General features: G+C 46.6%; 1 protein-coding gene across 3 annotated transcripts; it reads right to left on the reverse strand.

Annotated features, from left to right (window-relative positions):
• Positions 1–1,911: 1,911 nt before the first annotated feature.
• Positions 1,912–24,864, reverse strand: LOC106739521 (carboxymethylenebutenolidase homolog). Of its 3 annotated transcripts, XM_014602887.3 has the most exons (7): positions 24,525–24,758; positions 18,930–19,030; positions 17,998–18,230; positions 14,073–14,180; positions 10,844–10,986; positions 10,408–10,499; positions 1,912–2,893 (listed from the first exon to the last, which is right to left on the reverse strand). In XM_014602887.3, exons 3-7 carry the CDS (start codon positions 18,210–18,212, stop codon positions 2,714–2,716), a joined length of 738 nt encoding a protein of 245 aa, XP_014458373.1. In that variant the 5' UTR covers positions 18,213–18,230; positions 18,930–19,030; positions 24,525–24,758; the 3' UTR covers positions 1,912–2,713. The 3 variants fall into 3 exon arrangements, with proteins under 3 accessions (XP_014458373.1, XP_014458387.1, XP_014458384.1); XM_014602901.3 differs by lacking the exons at positions 18,930–19,030; positions 24,525–24,758 and adding an exon at positions 24,767–24,864; XM_014602898.3 differs by lacking the exon at positions 18,930–19,030.
• Positions 24,865–26,035: the final 1,171 nt, after the last annotated feature.

The raw sequence follows: 26,035 nt of genomic DNA on the forward strand, positions 1-26,035 counted from the left end.
TGCTTTCCTGTTGGGCTGAAAAACACTGTGTTATCAGCCCCTTGCTGGTTCCCTCGCTGCAGGGAGAGGGAGACTGAAAAGCTCACTATTATGAACACATGCATGCACTGCCTCAGATTGCTAGCCAGGGGCTGGGGTCCGGCAACACTCTTGCCCTGTGAGCAGTGAAAAGCTTGGGACAATGCAGGCAGGGTGGGGGCTTACACTCTTCCCTAATTTGAGCATCCTGCAAGGGCTTGGCCATGCTCCCCTCAGTTTAGCAGTATGGAAGGGAAGGGAGGGCTACTCTAGCAGCTCCCAGCTTCTAGCCTGAGCCACTGAAGGCATGTGCCTGCATCTTCAGTCCAGAGGGGATATCTGTGCAGCTACAAACTGGTTCAATCTAGCCTGGTCAGACTAACCTGCAAAGATTGAATCAATTCAGGCTCAGGCTTTTTTAGTGTCTGTCCCTAGCCAGAGAGAACAAAGTCTACCTGGGTTTGTAGACCAGGTAGGGTGGAGGGGAAGGAAGGGAAGCAGCAACCCTACTCAATCTGGACTCTCTAGAAGACAAGGCTAAAGTCTTCCCAGGGTGAAGGGGAGACAGCCACCAGCACTACCAGTCAATCATTGACAGCAAGGGTAATGTCCCAGAGCAAGCTGGGGAGGGCAAGGCAGGGGTAGCTGATGTGGTATGCTCCTGCCTTTAAAAATTCTTTTCCTTGAGTCCAAGATCCCACCTCATGTTGCTTCTGACTTGTTCTCCTTTCATAGTCCACTCAACTTTTCTGATCAGGATGAAGGAAAACAGGCCCTGATAGACACATACCGCTATCCTTTTCCCTACCCTTTACTCTGTATACACTAAATAGCTCAATACAACCCTGCTCTTAGATGAGCTTTAGGTGCTACCTGTGCGGGCCGGGCTGGAACCTGGGCCCTTTCGTCGCTCTGCACGCGGGCTGTGGCCGGCAGCCCGGGCAGGCCAGGTTGGAGAGGGCGGGCGCCGAGCTAGAATTAGGCACAGAGACTTAACGGTTGATTTTAAGATTGTTCGTGTTTTCTGTTGTAACCGCAACTCAAGCAAGTTTTCCAGCCTGCACCGCGACCATCTCGGTGTAAGTAAACAATCACATGGAGTTTGCTAGGCTCCACGCAGACAAAACACGAACAATCACATGGAGTTTGCTAGGCTCCACGCAGACAGAACTCCGGATGTCCAGGACAAGCGCGCATCAGAATAGAAAACTCGTCGATACGTCTTATAGAAAGTTACCGCTCGAAGACGGGAAGAGGTGGGCGGTGGATCAGGCCGCCAAACTCCTCTGAGCAACACACAGGGTTTCTATTACCCTGCTGCACACACCCAGAGTCCCCACAAGATGGATGCAGAGTCCTCTTCGGCTTGGACGGAAACTGCTCAAGCCTCTTATACGGCTAGCAGGCCAATCGCTAGCTGCCACGTGGGAATAATTTAGCACTAGCCAATTGCGGGGCACAAATTTGCATGCGAAGAGCAGGAACTCCTTTGCACCGTGCATTTCTGTGTTGCAAAGAAAATGCACCCTGCAAAGACAGCTGCAAAGTGGCGGGAACACACTCCTTTGCACGTGGGTTCTCTGTGCAGCAGAACTCCTCCGTGCAATGAAGCTGTAAACCCACGGGGATAATTCTTAGTGCCGAAGCGCACACACAAAAAAAAAAAAAATCAGACCTTTGGGTCATGACACTACCACTTATAGAAACAATACAAATAAAAATTCCTTCTGGAAGGCACTGACTCTACAAAGTCTGTCTAGGTGCAATCTTGCCCCTTGTCAGATTCCCACTAATGTGACAGATACATGAAAGAAGATCATTTTGGAGAACTAAGTTGTTAAGAGGGAAAAGAGGAAAGGGACAGGGAAGGGAATTTAAAAACCAGGACAAAAATATAGCTAATAATTTTTATTATTTGGAAATGATACACAATATTAACCACATCATCTGATACTGTAGTTTACAGTCAAAGGCTCCCACTACAGAAGGCATCCTTCATTTTAGGAGGAAAATTAGTACATTTTCCCAATTTGTATACATATTTCGCCCTGAGATCTTATGCCAGAAATAGAAACAAGAAATAGGGAGAAAACATGATAAAGTAAAATTTTCTTGATGAATTGTAACTCCAGTTTACAACTACGTAGTTAAAAGCCCCCACCTTTGCAGTACATTATAAAGGCAAATTCCTAAACTGGTTTAATTGTAGACGATCAGGTCTCAGGGAAAAGGTCAGCCTAAAGGACATCTAAGGCAAGTGCTTCTTTGCCATTATCCCTGGCAGTACAGGCCAAAGAAGTCTAGTCTTTTATACTCTTGGAGATTCAACAAAGTACTGAAACATAGGCTTAAATTTAGTACAGGTGATTTGAGCAAGTGCTTAAGTTACTTGCTGAAAAAACCCCAAGGAAGCTGGGGAATATTTCCAGCAGATTATACAAATATGAAGATAGATGAGATTTGAGAACTTTTAAAATGGATTCAGCTTGAGATCATTTATTAAAATCTACATATGAAAAAGAGTTTTGATATAGAAATTTCTACAGCTTTTTTTTCTTTAGTATATAATTTATTAAGTGCTTATTTTTCCCTAAAATAATTATATTAAACATTTTTTTCTAAAATGTTAAAGTTACCTAAAGCCTTCACAACATACTACATAATTTTGTTGTACAGATTTGTTTTTACAGATCTGTCAGATGTATTTATTCAGCCAGTTGATCATGTCCTTTCTTGCTTCTTCAATGTAAGGTTTATCCTGAGGGTTAGTATCTTCTCTCTTACGATGTACAAAACCATGAGTCTGACCTGGAAAAACTTTAACTACATAATCAACCTTACAGTGCTGTTTCAGCTTCTGCTCCAGTTCAGCAACCTAAAACACAGAGCATTTTTTTTTTAGTGATACTGAGTTGCTTAGTTATGATTGCCAGTTCTCAGCCTTCCCACTCTTCAACTCCTTGGAAGATGAAACGTACACTCACATCAGTGCCTTCACTTTTGGGGAGTAAATGTTCCGAGGAAGTTTTAATAAAAACATTACCGCTAATGTTTAGAGAGCAGCACATGGAGATAGCAGGGAAACCTATACAGCATGTGTAGACGAAATGGGGGCCCTAAATTGAAGCGGTTGGTTTTTAAAAACACCGCTTCAATTTAGGGCCCTTTAAGCCCCTGTGTCATGCACACACCCAAATGTACCTGCCTCTCTGGTGGCAAGGAGGGGAAGGCGAGCTGCCGGCAGGCAAAGCAGTTCTTGGGCTGCAGAGGGGGCTGGTGCTTCCCTCTGTGGCAGCTGTGGTCCCTTCCCCAGGCAGCACCTGCCCATGGGCACCTGGCTTGGGTGGCCTTGGGGGGCACTGCAACCACGAAGGGAAGCACTGGGCCACCACGCAGCTCAGGCAGACAGGCTCCAGGAATTAAAAAGATCAGGTTTGCCTCTTTCCTTGGGCGGAGCCTGCCTTCCTGGGCTGCTGCCAGGCTGCCTGCACAGGCTTCCTGCAGAGCCCGTGAGCTGCACGGAGCCCGGTGCTTCACTCCGAGAAGCCCAGTGCTTCACAGCTGTAGGGCCGTAAACTAAAACTCCTCAGAGGTGTTTTAGTTTGGTGCGCCCCAAGTCATTTAAGACACATTACGCCACCAAATTTGCTACAGTGGCTGGAATTACTTTACAATATGCCAACGACGCATGCAAACACCAACACCGTTACAGCGGTGCAAAAACATTTAACCTGCTTTAAAGTGTTGTGCACACATACCCCTCATTTCGTCTACACATGGCCTTAGATGCTTTTTGAATAGTTTAGCAGGCACGACAGAAACGGGAAATATGGCTTCAGTGCAATTCCTTAGGTCACCAATGTGACTTGCAGTAGTTCTATGAAAAGCCAATCTGATTTGCCTTAGTAAAGACTTCAGAAAACACGTTTTATTCATGCCTACTGCTTGGGGCTATGCTAAACTAACAATCTAACAATTTTCTACTGGGATATTATAGGTAGATGTGTGCAACTCAAGTGGAAATTCTCATTGACTAGTCAATATATTAGTCATCATTTCGAGTTGCACATGTACAAGCAAGTTGAATGAATGGCATGCCTTTGTTTAAGTGTATAGATGTATATGAAAAAATAGAGGCCTCTGAAGGAGTCATGCCCCACTCCACAGGATAAGCAAAGATATATGCGAAACGGGGCAAGTGTTGTTTGTCTTGTTAATTGCCCATATAGTGATGGACAGCGTACTACTATAGAGAAACTTGCTCTCAATGGTGCATTATTTTTTTTATCATGTTAAAAGCCCTTTAAAATTTATGGTAAAAATAACTAAGGTTGGAAAGTAAAGTAATCAAAATTAGAAAATGCCCTATTTAAAGCAGCCTGTGCAACTTTAACTCTGCCTCCTTGTGCATCGTAATACAATTTTTAAATGACTCAACTACGCATTATTTTTTCCTTGTTTTCCTTGTTTCATTCAGTACACAGATCTGGTGATAAGTGATGCAGAGTTGTATAGTGAATAAGGCTAGGAAACGGCTCTGCCGTGTTCACCACAAAATCAGTTTGTACAGGATGAGGCAGGGCATCACATGATACACGCTGTGTGAAGCAAATGGACACTGTACAAGGACTATCAAAATAAATATTTAATGACTATGTGACAGGGGGCCTCCCGGGGCCGAGCTCTGTGGCCCGCCCGCCTGTCACCGTCACAGCAGGCCTACTCAGGGCCAAGCTCTTCATGGCCCACCCTCTCTGTCTCTGGGCAACCGCCCGCTCATCTCGCCCGCCATGCCTTTGATGATAATGAGTTCAATTATGATGATAATTAAGCGGGAGGCTGCCCCTCGACTGCCCCGATGCCCAGGGGCTCTCTGCGGCTCCGACCTCCCCTAATACCGCAGCCCAAGCCTCGCAGATGGCATCATGGTGTTCTTCCTCACTGGCCCCCCGCACTGGGCCCCAGAATCTTCTATGCACGACCCCACTATGGTCTTCTCTACTCAGGCAGCCACTCCGCCGTCATCTGGGCTACCTCACCCACCCGAAGCCTTGTTCCCCTCTCGGGTGTGGTTCCCCCGGAACCTTCGGCTACCTAGCCCTGGCCCACCTCAAGGCCAGTCGGGACCCGAGGCCCCCGGCTCTTGGGCATCTCTCGCGGTGGGCCCCCGGCCCTTTTGACCCTCACTGGTCCTGGCCCCAGCATGGGCTAGTCGAGGGTACTCTCCCCTTCGGGCTGGGTCTTTCTAGCCACTCACTCTACTCCTCGGGCCTCACCGTGCCATTACTCCCTTCCTCCTAGGAGCAACCACGGCACCTCGCCCACCTTACTCCCACTCTCGGGGTCCACCCTCTCTGGGCCCCTCACAAACACTGGCCCTCTCGGCCCTCATCCAACTCAGGGGTCACCCACCCAGTGGTGGTGGGAGCTAGGGGTTAAGGCACCCCGACCCGCCTTTCACCGGGGTGATCACTGGCCTGGCATTTCCTGGGGGCTCCCGCACCACTGAGAGCCCCACCAGACCACCCACTCCCAGCAGGGTGCAGTTTCAGGTCATGCCCAGGACCAGGAGCCTCCTACCATCCCCTTGCAGCTCCCCCTTACCTCCGGGTCATACACAGCAGCCCTAAGGCCAGGCGATGTTGCTGCCTGCCCTCCTGCAGCCAAACTGCCTGGTTTATATAGGCCTCAAAATGGCTGCCCTAATCAGGCACCTGGAGGCTGCCAGCTCCAGGCCCTTAAAGTGGCAGGAGCACTCTGTGCTCTGCCACACCTCCCCTCCTTAAATCACTGCCCCCTCTCTGGGGCCTCTCATCGCCGCCCCCTCACACCGGGGCTACGCAACCCACTGGTTGCAAGTTGCAGGAGCACCCTGTGCTCCGCCACACTCCTCCCCCCTTAAATGGGGCTCTCATCACTGCCCCCTCTCTTGGGGCTGATCTCACTAACGCCCCCTTACACCGGGGCTACGCAACCCACCGGTTGCTCTCACCACCACCCCCTCTCACTGGGGCTGCCCGCTCACTGGGGCCGGGGTCACCGTACCCCGCACGCAACCCACCGGTTGCAGACTACTTTACTCTCCAAATATCATCTGTCCTGCACATTGAGGTAGGCAGTTTGCAGGAATAACAAGGAGGCTGCCAGCTGATTTTGCAAGCAGACCATGGGCTGGACAGCCATTTTCACCGGCTGAGTACGGTGGCCCCCTCCCTTCCTAATTGGCCAAGGAGCCCAGGTAGTTCAGCCCCCTCCCTGCATATCGCCAGGTGGCCCCAAACCACTGCTTACTTAGTAACGCATCAAGTAATGGTTTCCATAGACTTAATCCCTTGATTAAGCCCATGGAAGCCATTAATGGCCACTTAGATCACTTAATATGTGCCACTTAATGACTTCCATGGGCTTAAATCGGGGGATTGAGCCCATGGAAGCCATTAATTGACATGTTATTAAGCAATCTAAGCACTTATACCATTTATACGCATGCTCTGGAGTGGGGGGGGGGAGGGGCACTTTAGAGTGGCTCCAAGAGCAGCTCCAATTAAAGCACTGAAGCATCACATGTATCAGCATCCCCATGCTGAAAAATGGGGATGGGGGAACTTTAGTTAAAGCTTGTCAAATGAGCTTTAGTTAAAATGCCCCAGCTGACATTTTTCAGTGTGGGAATGCTGATACGTGTGATGCTGGAGTCTGTGGAGCATGGTAATTACCAAGCTCCAGCAGATTCAAATAACTGAATCTGCTCCGACATGCATGTCGGAACAGCCTCCCTGCATGTGTCTAGGTGCTCTTAAGGTCTAAAATTGAATATCTTATTAAAATAAAGCAATGCATACCATGAATTGTAAGAAATAACAACTATATCAAGTAATATCAACTATCTACACTTTCTTAAATAATACCATCTAAGCACTTAAACCCTAAACTGAAATATGAAAATAAATCTATACAGAATATGAATTGTAACAAATACCAACTATACACACTTTAATAAAAGACATTATAAAAAGGAGTTTACTGAAACTGAATGTTAACCTTGAGACAGGCCATTCATGCTATTAGATGTGAGCATGCTGCACCCAGTCGCAGACACTGGAGACATTCTCTGTCTCTGTGAGGTGAACACTTGTCCATACACTGAGATGGCATGCTCAGTGTCCACCAACTTACAGGAATGGTGGGGCACCATCTTGCCAAGGCATAAAGATGTGGAAACCAGTCACAGACAGTCCCAGAACACAGGCATCTGGCACTTTTTGATGAAGTTCATGTAAGCAGCACGTTCATTGTCTTGCTCTTTCCCTCATCCCAGGATTGCTTTCAGTAGCTGAGGGCCACAACTCAGTAAGGCACCTGGTTGGGGTCCAAAATGCAAACAGCACTAAGGTAGAGAGCAGCCAGTTGTCTGAACTACAGTGGCACTGATGAGTAGTACCTATAGTACTGGTTTGGCTTCACAGCTGTTGCCTAGAACAGGTCCTTTCTGTGCTGGTTTTCACAAGGACAGCTTGACAGTTCTTGTGATGCCTTGTTTTCAACCTAGCTTATAAAGTCCATGAACTTGTTGTGTACACGGTGGATCACAGACTGCCAGCCTTCAAACCATGTTAGGAGCTCCACAAACCAGGTGGTACTGTCAACCACAAATGTCATAATCTTGAACGTTTCCTCGTCCTAAGAGAAAGTGAAGCTGGCATGCACTTTGTCGGGTGTGATTTCCAGCTCCTCACTCTCAAACTGCTGGTAGTACTGCAGTATGCTTGGCATGGTAATGGACTGTGTGGAATCACAAACTCCACCTTGTGAGCACAGGCTCTGATAGCAGCAGCACAGTGCCATGTGAGTCCCTGCTTTGATTGGCAACAGACTCCCTGTACTGGGCTTTACTACCTGAACAGTGCTGGCTTTTTGAAAGAAGGCACCAAGCTCTCCACCTCAGGGAACTGCATACGCCAGATGTCACTTATTAGGAACAGAATGTGCGCATTGCAGGTGACATGAACAGCATTGGGCAGCATTCCTTGAAGCACATTTGAGAAAGCCTGGCACATGTACATGGCATTGTCAGACAGGTTGTAGCGGGTGGCCGGCTCGCCTGGCTCCGCCCAGCTCAAATCAGTCCTTGAGCCCTTCAATCTGGTCCCAGTAAGACAGTCTTTCTCTGGGCTCAAAACCACAGGTTGTAATGCCCTGGGTTCCCCTGCTTCCCAGGGCTCAGCCAAAAGCAAAACAATCCAAAGGAATATGTCCTTAGCCAGCTCCCAGTAACAGGCTTTAAAGCCCCGGGGTTGATCTGCATCACAGGGTTCAGTTGCAATTATCAAACAATCCAAAATAAACACACCCAGCATGGGCTACCTCTCAACCTATGATCTTCCTTCAAGGAGTCCTCCCTCACCATCTGAACATTTCCCCCTCTAGCTCTTCCTCCTTACTTTCTCTTTCTGTTCTTTAATTTCTGGTCAGCTAGTCACTTTCCCCCATTGCTAATTACCTGCTAGCTGTAGCCTCTTAATTGGGCAGCTTGTTGCCAGCTGGCTAATTGATCCAGGCTGCCAGCTTGCAGCCTGTTACATGGGAAGATCTTGTTAAAAATCTATACCATAGCTGACAATTACTTTCACAATGGCTTGACAGATGTGAGGTGGACTGACTCAGTTTGAAATACAGGCAGGTCCCAGTCTGTCCAGCTCCCCAGTACAAATAAAATTTGAAGCATGTAGTTATTTTGGGGGTTGGTAGAGAATTCATTCATCAGCCACAATGGGAAAAGAATGATACTCTGCCAAGGCAGCCTTTGTGGACTGTACACGTAAAGCAATCACTACAGGGAGATAGTCTTGGTGAAGCTTGTTGGTACATAGAAAACTGCCAGCATTTGGCACATTTTTGTTCAGGTAGTCCCTTAACTTTGGGTAATCAAGTTTCTCCAGTGGGATGTTTGCCGCTGCAAAAGCCTCCACGAGGGAAAATGCTGCCTTTGCCTTGCCAAACTGCTTTCTGTGGTCCTTTTAAACAGGGAGAACAGAGTCAATTGCTTCTTGCTCTGACCTTCAGCCACTGCAGCAGCCTTCCTCTTCATGTGTGCCTCAGACTCCAAGTGATCTATGCTGGTTTCCTGGACATATCTAGAGTTACACTGCAGGAGGTACAGAAGAGCCTGCCTCCATCTGCATGCAAGGTCCCTGCAGGATACTGTCTTGCATGGTCTAGCACTGAATTGTATTTGGCTGTCCTGGAAGATTTCTTAGAGCTTATTCCTGCTCTTGCTCAGGTGGGAGCATGCATGCTGCAGGAGCTTGCCTATGGGTGCTTTAAAAACCAGTGACAAAACCCTCCCACTTCCCAGACTGGCTCCTGGACTGAGCCAATGTCAGGGGTTGTCTCCAATTTGCTCCCTCTCCCTCCCTACGTTTCAGGACACAGTGACTTCCTGCCCTATACTGCTCTTGCAGCTTTCCTTTTCTTTTTTTTCCCCCTGCTCAGAGATTTTGTGCTTTTTTGCAGGACCCGTGCTTTTTTGCAGAGACTGCCTGAAATCATGGTTTCTGTGAAAATTGCAAAATCACGATTTTGGTAGGTCCCTACCTATCATGAAGGGCTATCTTGTAAGGCAAACACACAAGAACCAAGTATCTGTTGCATGAGCATATGGTATCTCCTAATTTGTCAGTGTTTCACTTTGCAACATTAATATTCTGTCAGTGTGGCTTGGTGTGGAAGCTGGCATTACTTTCCCCATGTGTTAATCACTTGATACTGATTGAAACACAAAAATATCATGTACAATCTAAAAATTTAAAACTTAAAAAGAAAAACCCCTCCTAAATATAGCTCCAAACATCCTCTGTCCTGCTGTCCCCCAGTGAAAAGCTCCCTCTGCAGACAAAGTCTAGGAGAACAGTTACATCTTACAGAACATCATGAGCATTACCTAAACCCTGGTTGTTGTGAACCAAGGTGGGTAGTGAAGTTTGGAGCCAGAGACTCTTCTTTGAGAATGCCACCCCACCCCCTCCCCGCCCCCAGTTCTGAGTTACAGCAGAGGAGAGAGCCAGACACTCAAGGGATCAAAAATATTGTGCCTCTAAAAGGAGGAGTAAGATCTAGGAAAAGCTTACCAAGGTACCAAGGTTACTAATAGTACTACAGGACAGGAAAAGGGAGAACTTTTTTTTAATTATTTTTTTAAAATACCCAAGTTACTTTTCATCCTTCATTCAGCTGAGACAAGGTCTGGCAATCTCCACTTTCTTTTCTTGCTTTCTATTTCTTGGATACTAGCACAAGCCTGCTCTGTGTTTGGGCCCCCAATACTGAAGGGAAAAGTGGAAGTCCAAAAAAGAAAGCAATAACAGAGATCTTATTTTAAAAGGAACTTACTTGGTCAAGAGCAATGACAACATCTTTTTCACCAAAAATGAAAAACGTGGGATTCAGCAAACTGTATCTGTCATCAGAGTCCTTGATTATTCCTTGGAAACATTTAAAAAAGTTTAAACATAGCAACTCTTATTTCAAGGTGAAAGAATTCAAGTGCCAACTTTCTCTTTGCTATTGGCCCAGATAATTATTTTTCATTATCTAAATATTCATGCCTTTTAAGCTTTAGGTGCACTTGGACATCAGCTTTAGTCCCAAGCAAACTAAAATATAGCTTAAAAACCCCTCTGAGAACATCAAGATATTAAATTGCATTTATGCCAACCTATGTATGTGAAAACCTACTTTAAAGAAACAGTTGCAGAACAAATATCTAGATTATATGATACATGTGTATGAGTGGGGCTGACAGCACTGACACGCATTCTACACTTACCATAGACTGACACGCCAGCCTTTAATTCAGGATATTTTAACATCAGGTGATGTACAACAGTTCCACCCCAACAAAACCCAATGACACCAATCTTCTTTGCACCACATTGCTCCTTTATATACTTCAAGGCAACATCAACTTCCCTAAGAAGTATATAAAAAAAACCCAGAAACTAAGAAATCCATTGGGAAATCACTGCTTGGAAATCTGAAAATAAAATACAAAAATACACAAATCTCTCCTATAGTCTCCCTCTACCTTGTTTTCTTTTCTATAATATGCTTTATTTTTACAATAGCTATCCCAGCCAGAGATTAGGGGCTGCTGTTTGAAACACAGATTGACAGTCATTATTCAATTTATGAAACAGATGAACATTTAATGAAACAATTTTATCCAGAATGAGACAAATGAGCACCTGATATGAATAACACAGACTGGAAAGAAACATAAAAGTACAGAAGCACAATTATCTATTACAATGCATAAACTGGAAGAATTTAAAATGGTGTGTGGAGGTGGTTCAACTCCTACCATCCAAATTATTTTTTTGTTTTAAATCAACAGAGTCCTGTCTCCAACACAGACAAAAGAGGTCAGGCGAGCTGGAGTCCAGATTGCAATTATGGTGTGGAGCACTTTGGAATGTTCAGTATTGGCAAGCTTTACTATAAATACAGTTTTTTGTTTGGTTCCCCATGACATAATGTTTCATTGTACTGGGTGAAGTTGCCCTCATATTAAGACTATAGTTTTGTAACTGTTCTGTTGCAAGTGTGGCTGACTGAGCCTGAGGAGAATGAATGAGGCTCTGAGGGAGCTGGAAAGGAAAGGTTCAAGGTGGACAGGGAGAAAAGAAATGGTCCTAGGGAGGGAAAAGTAAAGTCCAAGTGGGGAAAGGGGACTCTAACACACAACAAAGATGGCTTGTTTTGAAGAAGAGTCTGCTGTGCTGGGGGTGGTGAGGGTGCTACAGATCACCAGGGAAGCCAGGGTCTGAGAAGACCCAGGGTCTTCAAGCCAGAGGCTTGCCCTTTGTGAAGCCACACTAGGGCTGGCTGCAGGGGCTCCTCTCAGGAGAGGGAGACTGAATAAGGCTGCTTCTTGGATGAGTCCTGAGGGAGAGGTTTCCCCTTCCCCTCAAAAAGGGACAGTTCAATCCTTTTTCATGCCAAGTTCTCTCTAGGGAATGGCATGACAAATCTAAAAGATCTTTTTTTTTCAAATTGCACATTATTCTTACAGCTTGATTGCCAACACCAAAATATATTGCAAGCACCAGTTGGCTCTGAAGTAGGCATGGCCATTCAGAGCCTGTGATGGGAGATCATACCATTAGCACAAAGTAACATCTGGTCCTTCTTTCCACTCCAGGCCCCTTTAAGCTCAGTCCCTAAGATCCTGAACCTGGGCATGTAAAGCCCATACAAGACCAAAATATTGCCTTTCCAAGTCTTCACTACTAGTCCCTGATCACCCACAGAAGCCTCCACCCTGGAGCAGCCCGGCTCGGCCAACAGCAATACACACCAAACCTGTAACTGGCAGTCAAGCTTCCTTACTGAAGGGGTCTATCCTGCCAACTTGTCCAGCTCCTTCCTCTAGCCCCTCAGTATCATCACATCTTGCCTGGACTGAGTTGCTGCTGTCAGTCAAGACTTATTCAGGACATTCAATGATGCCTGGTCTGCAGTAAAAAGTTATGCTGGGCATAGCCATGGAAACTAGGAATGTACAAAAAGCTATGTGGATTCTGTGCTGACATAGCTCTGGCAGCAAAATTCCTGGCATATGCAAATATGTTGGTAGAAAAGGGCTTTTGTCAGCTTAGCTGCTGTTGGCCAGAGGTGATAAAACTACAGAAGCAGAAAAATTCCTACTGGCAGCCATTGTAGCTATACTAAAGGGGCTCTGAGGCATAGTTATTCCAACACTGCTTTAGGAATAATAGAGGTTCTGTTATGTAGATATGCCGTAATGGGTTCCATTGTACTGTCTGGGGCAATTGTGATGGAGACAGATTTGGGTCTCATCAGCTTTTCTATTTCCTTCCAGAGGAGGCATGTGGTACCTTAAATGAGAGAAACTTTGGGGCAAAGGAACAATTCCTCAGAGCTCCATCCATCCTACTATAGTTCACTGATGAGCCAATTAGCCCATATTCAGCTATTTCCTACATTGGTGACTGATTCTAGTAATTTACACAGATATTTGATCTTTGTCCATTGCTAGAAGGAGATGCATCAACTAACACAATCAATGCATTTTCTACCTCGCATCTGGGTCTATCACTGGTGTCAAGGAAATCTGAGGGATCAGGACACCTGCAGTCTCTACACTGGTGTTTTCACAAATGCTGGAAATTGGACACCTGTCAATCATTGAATTGAGGGGGCATCAAGAGCTAATTTACTGGGCAGTGGCCTCACTTTCATTTTTAAGAGCTACAGAAGTATAATCCAGAAGCATAATGGAATCTACCTCAAAGACATACTTGACAGTTTTGCCTGACAATGGACCATTGTCCTTTGTCAGATAAGGACAAGGCTCCAACCCACAGGCATGAAGCACCCCTGTGTTTCCATTATCTTACTGAGCAAAAGTGGTTGAGCCTCTGCTGCCTGTGTTTGAATATTTGCTCCCTCAAGTCATGGTTCCTTTTACCTGGAGGTAAATAAGCTGAGTGCAACTCCAAGCAAGTCTGTCTGCAAAGTAACAGAAATATTCTTAGTAAGGACAGTGGTAGTCAATGACTAAACATATGCATTCGCTTACTCTGGTTGCAGGGATTCATCAGGACATAAACTACCTGGGAGTTAGAACGCTTTGCAAAATTTAGGGTAGAATTAAGGAAATATTTCTTTGCTTTTTACACAGCTGCCATGTACAGTTTTAAAATATTAGTACATTAAAATGGGTCAGACTCAGGATGAAACTTTTATTTCCCCTTTCATTATAGGTCGCTGTAAACTGTGGTGACCATGAGAAGGCTTGTGGACAGAATGTTTAGCAGTCATCATATCAAGATGAGAAAACAAAAGACTATCCTACCAAGCCATCAATGACAGAGTAATCTCATCCCTCATACTTACTGGAACATCATCAGTGCCACCTGTTCCTAAGGGCTGATCATTATTGTGGTATGTCAGATGCGTCCTAATCTCAAACCAAACAAGACAATGGTTTATCCTTGATGGTAAATGCAATATCGGTTCCTCTAACATCTTACTTGTCTGTTTTTCTGGCATTTCGGGTTTTCAGCCAACTCTCAAAGGTGGACCAGTCGTCAGAAGGCTTCCAAGGTTCTTTCCCCACAAAGAAGTCTGGGCAAATCGCTCTGTAGGAGAAAAAGTCCATATATCAAAGCCATAGATATTTCTGATCCTTTAATCCAAAGAACATGTCTATTAAATCTCTGAAAGTGTACCGATTTATTTTCTTGGAGTATGTCATTCTTTTTTAATGCTGTTAACAATTCTTAAAGAGTATGAATAATTTTTAGAAATAAATACAAATAGCTGTACTGTTTTCTTACAAAATATTCTTTGAATGATTAAATGATGTAACTTAATTTGCGATGCAAAGGAAGATAACAGTACTTTTCTTCAATACTTTTTCTGTTTGGGTAGGTAGGCTGTCAACTCTTCGGGGAAGTGACTATCCTTAATATGTGTTTTTATAATGTCCAATAAAAGGGGATGTACCCTCAGCTGGATTTTGAAGGTATTGCTGTGACACAAACAATAAAATAATAATTAACTGGCCTTCTAAGAAATAGTTTAATGAAACGGACAATGACCAAACTCAGATGCCAAAGTCCTGATGGTCAAATTTTACCCTCTGACTCTGGTCATGGACAAACTTTATATTTGTAGCACTACAAAAGTCTAGGAGACAGATATGCATGCCCCCATGGCATTAGAAAAATGGTAAGAGCTGCACAGAAATGTTCTTAGATGAAACAGGAACTTCTTTGAAGCACTGTTTTGTAGTGTCACATGTAACATGCATCAAGTGCACCACAGTACTACAGGGGGTTTCAGGGCTCCCTGGCATCCCACTCCCCTATCTCCCCCAAGCTGGGAGGGAAGGAAAGCAGGGTGGACAGAGTGTAGCACTGTGTGAGAGTCCAGTCCTGGTTCCAGGCCTACTCACAGCTCCATCTCTGTCTCCAGTCCCAATGACTCACACCTGCAGCCCAGTCAGGACTGGGCTGTGAGTGAGACTGGTCCCAGTCCAAGCCAGTTGGGCTGTAGATCTGAGCAAGCATGGGCCAGGGACCAGGACAGAGCTGTGAGTAGGCCATGCCCCAGTCCCAGGCTCATTCACAGCCAGTCCTGGCTAGGCTGCAGCTCTGCTCACCACATCCCAGGAGGGGTGTCAAGCTGCCAGCGAGTGGATTTACAGGCTCCAGTTCCTCACTGGGGTTGGAGGAACAGAGCTGCAGGCCTGAGCAATATCCTATCCCACCTTGGCTGGAGTGCACACTACTGAATGCCTTCTGTAGTGCTGCGGCACTTTTAGTGCTACAAATGAACAGCTGTCCACAGCCTCTACCTTACCCCACTCTATGCATTCAGAAAGCAACAGGACATAGACCTTTCACCCACAGGTCACCTGCCTGCCAGCTCAGTTGTGTTCTGTCACGGGCCAAAACAGTGCAGCTCTAGCTGACACTCTTGTCCCCAGTAGGGCAGAATCCCTTGTACCACCTTTCAGCCTTTCCCTGAAAGACTGTGTTAATGGCTTAGCTGCAAAAAAAGTGGCAAAAATGGGCATGCATAGTGCTTGACCTGTGGTTTGGTGGTTAGAGTGCTGTGCTAAGCACAACAAGCTCTAATTCAGAACACCAGTATCTCAGGGAAGTACCCTAGCCTGACCTGTGCTTGAAGTGGTGCATTGGGAACTGTAAGAGCTCATATCCCCTCTAGATAGCAGGGGTCCAGGACTTCCAGCATCCCAAGTGAGTGCTCTAACCACTGAGTTATGAGGGCAAAAGAGGGACAAATATACACTCCTGAGGCTAAGCCTTGTAGTCATGGAACAGCTTCGTTTTCAGGCATCTGTACCTCTCTGTTACTTTAAGAGAGAATCAGCCCAGAGAGGGAGCACTGCAGGCCAGGCAGGGGGAGGCTGCAATTGGGTTGTCTTAGTAACCAGGCAATTAGCTCAATTATCAGGCATCTGCACAGCAGCCTAGGGTAGTCTCCTGACCCAAAGGGGACAGGGCCCTGGGAGGCATATAGGCACAGGGCCTCAGCTAGCAAGACAGTGTAGACCTGCAGGCCACAGCGGTAAGAGCTCCTGGCCAGGAAAGCCATCAGGGAATGCTAGACGGACTGCTGTGCTGCCTTGAATTACCAGTGAGGCTCTTGGAACTCGCAGAGATATGACCTTGTCAGCTAATATTTTTAACAGTTTCTTTGCCTCCGTTTTCCTGAACAGGGACCGGGATATCCCACCTACCAGAGGTAGGGACAATCTTGGGGATAGCTCTATCAAGCCTTTAGTCAGTGCAGATGTAGTTCAGGATCTTCTGGAGGGGCTAGACATTTTTAAATCTGCTGGTCCAGATGCCCTCCACCCAAGGGTATTGAGGAAGCTGGCAGGGGTCATCGCGGAGCCTTTGGCCCGGCTGTATGAGCATTTGTGGTCATCTGGCCAGGTGCCGGGGGATTGGAAACTGGCTAATGTGGTCCCTATTTTTAAGAAGGGGAGGAAGGAGGACCCAAGTAATTATAGGCCTGTAAGCCTCACCTCGGTGCTCGGGAAGCTCTTGGAGAGGATTATCAAAGAGCATATCTGTGGGGGGCCTGCAGGGGAGATCATGCTCAGGGGCAATCAGCATGGGTTCACCAAAGGCAGGTCCTGCCAGACCAACCTGATTGCCTTTTACAACCAAGTAACTAAATCCTTGGATGATGGTGTCGCTGTGGACATAGCCTTTCTAGACTTTAAGAAGGCCTTTGACACTGTCTCTCACCCCATCCTCATCAACAAATTAAGTGACTGCGGCATTGATGCCTGCACAGTTGGATGGGTAAAAAATTGGCTGATGGGGCGCACTCAGAGAGTAGTGGTGGACGGGTTGTACTCAACCTGGCAAGATGTGAGCAGTGGGGTACTCCAGGGCTCAGTCCTCGGGCCCGCACTGTTTAACATCTTCATCAGCGACTTGGACAAGGGGGTGGAAAGCACGCTGTCCAAGTTTGCTGATGACACTAAGATGTGGGGCGAGGTGGACACACTTGAAGGGAGAGAGAGGCTGCAACTAGATTTAGACAGACTACAAAAGTGGGCAAATGAGAACAGGATGGGGTTCAACGTAGACAAATGCAGGGAGAAGGAATCCACAGCATACATACAGGCTGGGGAGTTCCCTTCTTGAAAGTACAGAGGCAGAAAGGGATCTCGGAGTCATTTTGTTTTCTAATTGCATTAAAACATTACAAAAATCAGGCAGAAGCCTGCTTTTCAGGACCTGAGCACAGAGTTCTACTTCCTGTTCCTTGCACATGTCTGTAACTGTGTTTAGTTGCAGCATTTGAGCTTGGCATAAGTTAATGGCCCATAGTTGCACTGAATGCCTATGGAGTTCTGAAACTTGGGACAAGCTGTGTACAGCTGGGAGCAAAAGAAAAAAACAGTATCCATAATGTGATAGGTGTGCATATTTCACTTTATAAATTAGTTGGTAAAAATTAGAAAAAAGCCACCATCACCATATACGTTAAGTTAAAAGAGGTTGTTTAAGGAGATCTGGGACAACCTAGTTTGAATATACATTTATTTTGTTTTCTAATTGCATTTGAGTGAAACCATTTAATTTCTTTAAATCTCCCATACAGTGGGATAACCTAATTGAAGAGTGTGTTATTAATACGTTTGTCAGTGCACTGCACCTTTAAATGCCTAAAGCATTCACTTGCACAATCATTTTTCTTTGGAGAGTTGCAGCAGGGTGTGTGGCAGATATATAATGTACACAAATATCTTACAGGAAGGGGTCTGCTCCTTAAGATTTTTATGTTTTCTTAATTCTATAGGAAACTGTCCAGACTAACTTGCATATAGGAATCACAAACCAGGTCATGATCTTCACCTACTGAATGCAGAAACATCCCTTCAGGAAGACTTTAAGACAGAACACTTACATGTATCCATTGGCTGCCAGCATATCAACCATGTATCTGGTGTTTGGGAGTTGCCATCCAAAAATATCCTGAATCACAATCACAGCCTTGTCTGTGCTGCAGGATGGTTTGCAAACATACGCCTTGATATGCTCAACCTGAACTTCCTGCCCAAGGCCTCCATATTCAAATCTGTCTCCAATGTCACATGGGCAATGTCTTCCTTCATTGGCCATGTGGGAATCTGCAGTGAACTAAAAAGGACAAGTGACCCATTTAACAACTCTAATTAGTCCCCCTGGAAGATGCTTTTCTCCTGGGTTCTGGGACACATGCTCTAGCCTAGCTACCCCTAGAATGCTTTCTGCAAGTGCTACTGGCACTCCATGATCTGGACTACTGATGCTCCATGATCTGGCCCACAATGGATCCCCACAGATGCTCAGAGGCCAAGCTAGTCAAGGGAGAATGGTGCAAATAAATAACACAAGTGCAGAGACTTTAGCGGTTACAAGCATTAACCCAGAGTTCCTGTACGTGTCCAGTATGGGGTACCCATGTCACATTGTGCCACCTTACCTTCAAGTCATACCTCCTCCTAACAGACTGTCAGTCTGGGACTTCACACTGCTTCCGTGAGAACTTTGCTATCACTAGGCTATTTCCCTGCTCAACTGTCTATCCCAGGCTGCATGCTACCTGTAACCCTACCTTCCCTTCAAGGCCAGCTGCCAGGCTCTTGCTCCTAAAGCAGGCTTACCTGATCCCCTCAACCCTGTACCTAGAGAATGCTGAAGTCCTCTTTTGGCTGACTGATTCCACCTGCTAGGTCTGTTCCCTCCAGCTCAGCCAGCACCATGTACTTCATGACATAGCGGGTGTGTTACACAATTCAGACAGCAATTAGGCTTGCGAAAAATCAGATCCATAAGTAACTGTGCAGCATCACTCACCTCTGACAGTTAAAACCTGGATGCAGAGGTCAGAAGATACAAACTTCTGGAATTTGTGAGAGTCAAAGTGGAAACAAAGAAAAGGGCAGTGATGTTCAGAACTGACAGTGGAAAAAGAGAGACAGAAAGCAGAGTTAGAAACAGAATCTGAACATATTATAGGAAAGTTAAACAAAGAATGGTAAGCCCTTCATGCTAAACAAATAACCCTGGGGAAACCAGCCGGCAGTTGTCACAAGTGAGTCTGGGAGTGAAGGGATGCTAAATGGCACGGGCCATCTTGTGGCATTCCTGTGTGTAGTAAAAGCACAGCAGCAGCATAAAAGTCAGGAAGCAAATGAGAGTGCCATTAGAACATAAGATTTGCTATTTAATGGGTCAAACCATGGGCCCATCTAGCCCAACATCCTGTGTCACAGTGGCAAAGAGTGGATGCTGAAAGGGAGAGTGAACAAGGGATGACCAGGGTTTTTTCCACTGTTCCTCCCTCACTTTCAGCCTCCAGCACTTAAGGTCTAGAACAGGGGTTTTCAACTTTTAAAATAAATGTACCCCGGTGGCTAGATGTGGAGCGGGTGGGGGTGGTGGCGCATGGTCGGACAGGGAGCAGCGGCAGCGTGGGGTGGTGACGGCTGCCGCTACGTGCAAACTTCCCTTCCTCTCCCCTGCATCCGGCCGGCTGGGTGGCGCCTGTACAGCCCGCAGGGGGGGCGCCGCTGCCCTCACCCCCCGGCCCTGCTCCTGGGAGGTGGCAGTAGTGTGGTGGGTGGCAGCGCACTGTCCCCGCCCACCCGCACGTACCCCCTAGGGCCTTCCCAAGTCCACCCGGGGGTACATGTACCCCTGGTCAACAACCCCTGGTTTAGAAAATTCTAATTCAGGGGCTGTATCCTTAACTCTCATGCTCAATAGCTACTAATGCCTCTTTCCTCTGAGAATTTGTTCAATCCCTTTTTGGACAAATCCCAATCCCAACAACAATGCAGGCTGGATTCCTGCCACACCCAGCTACATAAGGGAGACACAAACCACAGGCCACAGAACGGGGTGGGCCACCCGGACCACAGCCCGACCAACTTTTAGCACGTTAATTTATATAACCCACAAATGTGCAATTGTTATTCTGGTTAAAACTGTATAGCTATTTTTTAATTGCATAGCTAGCTACATTAACGTGCTAAAAGTTGGTAGGGCCATGGCCTGGGTGGCCCACCCTGTTCCACAGGCTATGACACAAACTCAGAGCAAGGTCCCACTTAATAAACAGCCAATTATCATGGGGGACAGAACATCCATAGCAGAATCTGGGTAGAGCCCAGTGACTTCAACTCTGCTCTATCTGCTTCTGCACTGCACCTAGTTTTCTCCAGCTGTCTCTGGTTGGCTCCTCTGGCTGAGGAAGAACTAGGACCACAAGGGCCTTAGTGCCCTGGAATATGGGGGATCTAGCTTTGTCAATTTTTCTCTGAAGCTGCAGAAGCCAGTTTAAAGTAGATAGGGCTCTACATCACTTGTACTTCCAGCAGGCAGACGTAAATACCTGACCACTGTTTTATGCATTTTCTCTAATGTAAGACCTTTCCACTTCTACTATACCAAAAAAATCTTCTGCCTTAATTAATTCTAATGCCAATTTAGTCGGCAGATGCAGAGGAACATTTCTTTCATTTGTAGTTGTTTTTTCAAAATTGAGTCAACTGGAAATTGCAAAAGTAGGAAGTTAGGTTCCTGGCATGTTCAGGCATTTTGGGCTACCTATCTATTTCTTTAATTGTCTGACCGTCCAACCAAATTATGATTCATGATTTCTATAGACTTAATCTTTTCTAAAAATAAAACCAAATCTGTGAAGTGAACATGGTTTACAAAAGCTTGTGCTCTCTCTATATATACATCTTATTTAGTTAGTCTATAAAGGTGCATAGCTACTCTGCCTTCTTCTGACTGACTTCAGTTTAACATGGTTAACTACCTCTCTCTAACGATGATCGTGACAGAAATAAACCCACTGTATCAAAGTCCTGCACTTAGGGTGGAACAATCCCATGCACCAATACAGGCTGGGGGCTGACTGGCTTGTCAGCAGCTCTGCAGAAAAGGACCTGGGGGTTTCAGTGGACAATAAGTCGAATATGAGCCAACAGTGTGCCCTTGTTGCCAAGAAGGCTAACAGCATACTGGGCTGCATTGGTAGGTGTGTTGCCAGCAGATCAAGGGAAGTGATTATTCCCCTCTATTTAGCACTGGTGAGGCCACATCTGGAGTACTATGTTCAGTTTTGCGTCCCCCGCTACAGAAAGGATGCGAACAAATTGGAGAGAGTCCAGTGAAGGACAACGAGAATGATTAGGGGGCTGGGGCACATGACTTATGAGGAGAGGCTGAGGGAATTGGGCTTATTTAGTCTGGAGAAGAGAAGACTGAGGAGATTTAATAGCAGCCTTCAACTACCTGAAGGGAGGTTCCAAAGAGGATGGAGTTAAATTGTTCTCAGCGGTGACAGGTGACAGAACAAGGAGCTATGGCCTCAAGTTGCAGCAAAGGAAGTTTAGGTTAGATACTAGGAAAAACTCTCTCACTAGGAAGGAAGTAAAATACTGGAACAGGTTACCCAGAGATGCTGTGGAATCTCCATCCATGGAGGTTTTTAAAGACCCAGCTAGACAAAGCCTTGGCTGGGATGATCTAGTTGGGGCTGGTCCTGCGTTGAGTAGGGGGTTGGACTAGATGGCCTCCTGAGGTCCCTTCCAACCCTAATTTTCTATGATTCTATTATGCTAATATGAAGTATAGTTATAGTATAAATCTATGTCCACAAGATAGACCTGACAGATCATAGCTATCATAACTTAACACAAGAGAGACCTCTCAAGGTATTCCATGTAAGCCTTACGGGGCTCTAAAAAATACTAACCAAAGCACTGAACTGCAATAGGAAGGTAGAGCAGAGAGCACTGATGTAACATGATCAGAAGGATCTTAGGTGGCTAGAAGGCAAGAAGTTATTCTCTACTGAATCACTTGAATCTTAAAAGTTCATCAAAACAGGTGTTGCAGTAATGTAGCCTGCAGGTTTGAACCAAAACAGAAGAATTCAAGCTTCTCTTTAAAACAGCTTGGTTTGGAAGCATCGGTGCTGCAACTGTCCACTGCAATCCACCAGCTTTATTTCATTTCACTTTAATAAGAATCATTATTTGTAGTATCAAAATATGCAAGACTATTTGTCCCCAGTGCAAAATGACAGTGCCTTTGGGATATTATTAAAACCTGATAAGCCTGCCAGTTATAAGAAGTGCCATTTGAATAATAGTGTCCTAAGGGTATTCCATGGACGCTTAGTCATTGTAAGATGTTTTCCATCCATGGAAACAAAAGCAGAGTTTTCTAGACTGTTTAAGGGAATCTTACCCTCCTTAAAATTGCATTGATCTCTCTAGACTGGATTTTCTGTTGAAAATAATTTGTTAGAAAAACCTTACTTACCCAAATGGTATAAATTCAGACTTTCACTAAACAGAAATTCAGTTTGCAGAAGACAAGTCTTATTCAGCCCAAAAATCTGCTAGTTAAGTAAACAGCATTAAATGGAAGCTCTGAGTTCAAATCTGATCCCAGCTATCAATAAACCTGATCCTCCTCTTCCTCAAGGAGCAGCAAAAGCAGCATCACTAACAGGGAAGACAAGTTCTTAGTAACCAGGAGCCTGTTTCTAATTTTGTGCCTTGTCCTGAATTTCCTTATGTCACAATTCTGTGATGAGAAGTCAGGGTGGGAAAGCCAAAGGAGCTACCTGCATAGAAAAGCGCCATAAGAGAAGCAGGATGAAGGGAGATATGGTGGATAATAATGATGTGAATATAGGGAAGAAAAGGTCCACCTGATCATCACATGGACATTTTCTGAGGTGAGCAAGTATGGGACACAGGCACTATGGGAAGGCACTCTGATACCAAAGTGAAGAGCATGGTATAACAACCTGAACGGAGCTTTACCATCTGAGACCAGCAACAGGGAGTTATTCACAGAAAATCTCCTGCATCATGCAATACTCATCAGACACCGCATCAGAACGTGCATGTAACAATCTTTAGAGCTTATTGCAAAGTCTATTTCCATGTGGAGACTTAATTAAACAGCATCACTTAAATTTGAATACCCAATGTAGCATGATGTTGGAATTAAATTGGTATGAAACTGGAGTAAGGTGATGGGGAACCATGACACAGATGGTTCTCCATAGCATTTAAAAAAGAAGTTAAATAAAACCTCAAGCTTGTGTTGGAGCAAATCCTAACTGAAGGAACAAAATAAGTAAAACAACAGGTAGGAGAGGGGGATGAGGGAGACTATTTGGAGAATACATGTACAGAGCTTGCATGCTTGCTTGTAAGCTCCAGGCATGGCCTCTCATGCATCAAGTGTGGGGGTTGGAGGTGGAACAAGATGGATCAGGATGGAGACTGAGACCACTATGTAGCTCCAGCAGCCATTATCACTAGCAGAGGTGGGGCAGGGGAGCAACTTTCCAGCAGTTGCTTCACAACCTGGTGGCAGGGAGAGAGGAAGAAAGAGCTGGTGATACCCTCTTCCAGAGCACCCTGAGGCTCCCTCTACATTACTGCTGGCCAGGCAGGCTTGCCAGTGAGAGGATTTAATGCTTGGAGAACAGCCAGGTTTCATATCTCTTCTGCATGACTGGGCGCTTGACACGAACTGGCTTTCTTCCTCCGTACCAGCACGGAGGTAAACCCATGACGTCCCCTGGCAATACAGCCTGGCTCTTTACCTCAAGGCGGAGAGTCCCCTGCACTAAGCTCAGGAAGCCTCAGGGACGGCTGAGCAGGCAGCTGTCAGGTTTACATCTTTTCTGTGGCTCTCTCAGGCTGTTCTGTGCTGAACGGGGGCAGCATCTACATGGCAGCAACTTGCTGGAAAGATGCTCTCTCTGAAGCAACTTGAGCACCGTAGGTTTCCCAGGTAGGGTGGCCATAATAGGGGACACGCCAGTTGTCTGTTGATACAAAACCAGACACCTTTATGTCCTCTATTTTTCTCACAGAGGCGTCTGGTTTCGTATCAACAGAGGACAAACGGATGATCCTCTATGATGGCCACCCTACCTGGGAAACCTACGGCACTCAAGTCACTTCAGAGAGAGCATATTTCCAGCAAGTTGCTGCCATGCAGATGCTGCCCCCGTTCAGCACAAAACAGCTTGAGAGAGCTACAGAAAAGGCATAAACCCGACAGCCGCCTGCTTGGCTGGACACCTTTACGTCCCTTATTTTTCTCTTCAAGAGAAAAATGGACGTAAAGACATCGGGTTTCGTAGATGCTCTCTCTGAAGCGACTTAAGCGCCTTAGGTTTCCCAGGCAGGGTGGCCATCATAGAGGACAGTCTGGTTGTCCTCTATTGATATGAAACCCAACGCCTTTATGTCCTCTATTTTTCTCTTCAAGAGTAAAACATAAAGGCGTCGGGTTTCGTATCAGTAGAGGATAGAGCAGCAGGAATGTCCTTTACGACGGCCAAGGGGCTTTCAGACCAGTCACTACGCCTGGGCGTTATGCCGGTCGCCTACCCGTGCCTACCTGAAACACACATCGAGAAGCATCTGCCAGGCACCCCCTGCCCGCGGAGGGGCGCTGCTTTGAGGGGCGGGAGGACGGCGCTGTCTGGGCAAAGAGCCGCGGCGGGAGCGGCCGCTGCCGGGGCCCAGGGGTGGTGGTGCCAGGCGCGCTTGCTTTTGGCGAGGCTCCGGTGCGGGCGGGGCCCTGCCTGCGGGATCTCCTCCTTCCCTACGGGGCCGCAGCCGCGGCTGCCCCACACCTACCTGGCCGCGGCGGGGCGGGCGGAAAGTGCGCGAGCCGGGCTGCGGCAGGAAGAGGGAGACGCGCAGGGCCCGCCCCTGCCTGGGCAGCGCGGAAGGGGCGGCGAGGCGGAGGGCGAGGCCGACGCGTCCTCCGCCGCCCGAGCGGTTCAGGCGCAGGAAAGCCGCGGGGAGACTTGCCCCTTCGGCATCCCACCCGGCCGCACAGATCCGAGTTCTGGCTCGAGCCACCGGGATCCTGAAGTGTGCTTCCTTTGTTACTGCCGAGAGCCCAACTTGATCGGCATGCCGGGTGTTTTGCCCAGCCTCGTTGACTTGCACTTTCCGTCGTTTACTTCGATAGAAAGGGTTGGCTGGAGACAGAGCAGTGCTGGCGCAGGGCCTGGCCCGCCGGCTGACAGCAGCCAGCGCAAGGGATCCCCCCAGGGGCCGCAGGCCTTCACACAAGGTTAAGCCAGTTCCTGCCAGGCGACTGCTGATCACCCTGGAAAGCCTGCAGCTCTCTGAAGGCAGTGCTAAGGCAGCTTTGTTTACTACCCTGACTCCCTTTTTAAGGGGCAAGAGACAAGACCTACTGAAAGGTCACCCGAGAGAGATGCAAGCAGCCTGGCAGGGCCTTTCCTGCGTGGGGAAGAATCTGGGGGCAGGTTTCCAGCAGTCTCTGGGCAGTGAGAGCTGGGTGGCGCATGGAAAGGGATTGCATTGACAGATGATGTGTGACAAATGGAAAAGGTTTAGGCAGCCGTGTTGCCGAAATCAGATGTTACGATTCTTCTGAGGTGTTCTGAGCATGGCGTAATATTCGGAAAGAAAAGTCCTTTTAAAATAATGTGCTAGTATTGCAGCTGCCAGCTTCCACAACTCAATAGTCCTGTTTCTTGAGAGAGATTTCCCGCCCCCCCCACCAGGATAATAGTATTCTGAATATGATTACTAGGACACTGAATCAGCATAATTGCCATGGGCAGGGCAACAGTTTTGACACAGTGTCTATAATTTGATACTTCTATTGGTATTAGTCCCTCAGCCACACTCAGAAAGACTGCTTTTTTCCATTATGTGGACAGCAACTTATACTGAGTACTGCTACACATCCTAAGCAACCCTTTTCTACTAAATGAAAACTGTTTCAAATAATTACATGGAAAGCTAGGACAGTCCTAGTGTCATTTCCCCCCCTCCAGACACCAAGGCATTATATTGAAAACACAAGAATGCTTCTTTGAGCTGTATTATTATGGCATAAGCATTTTTATCAGCACAGTCTTGCTG

Source organism: Alligator mississippiensis, chromosome 5 (assembly GCF_030867095.1).
Source record: "Alligator mississippiensis isolate rAllMis1 chromosome 5, rAllMis1, whole genome shotgun sequence".
Lineage (NCBI taxonomy): Eukaryota > Metazoa > Chordata > Crocodylia > Alligatoridae > Alligator > Alligator mississippiensis.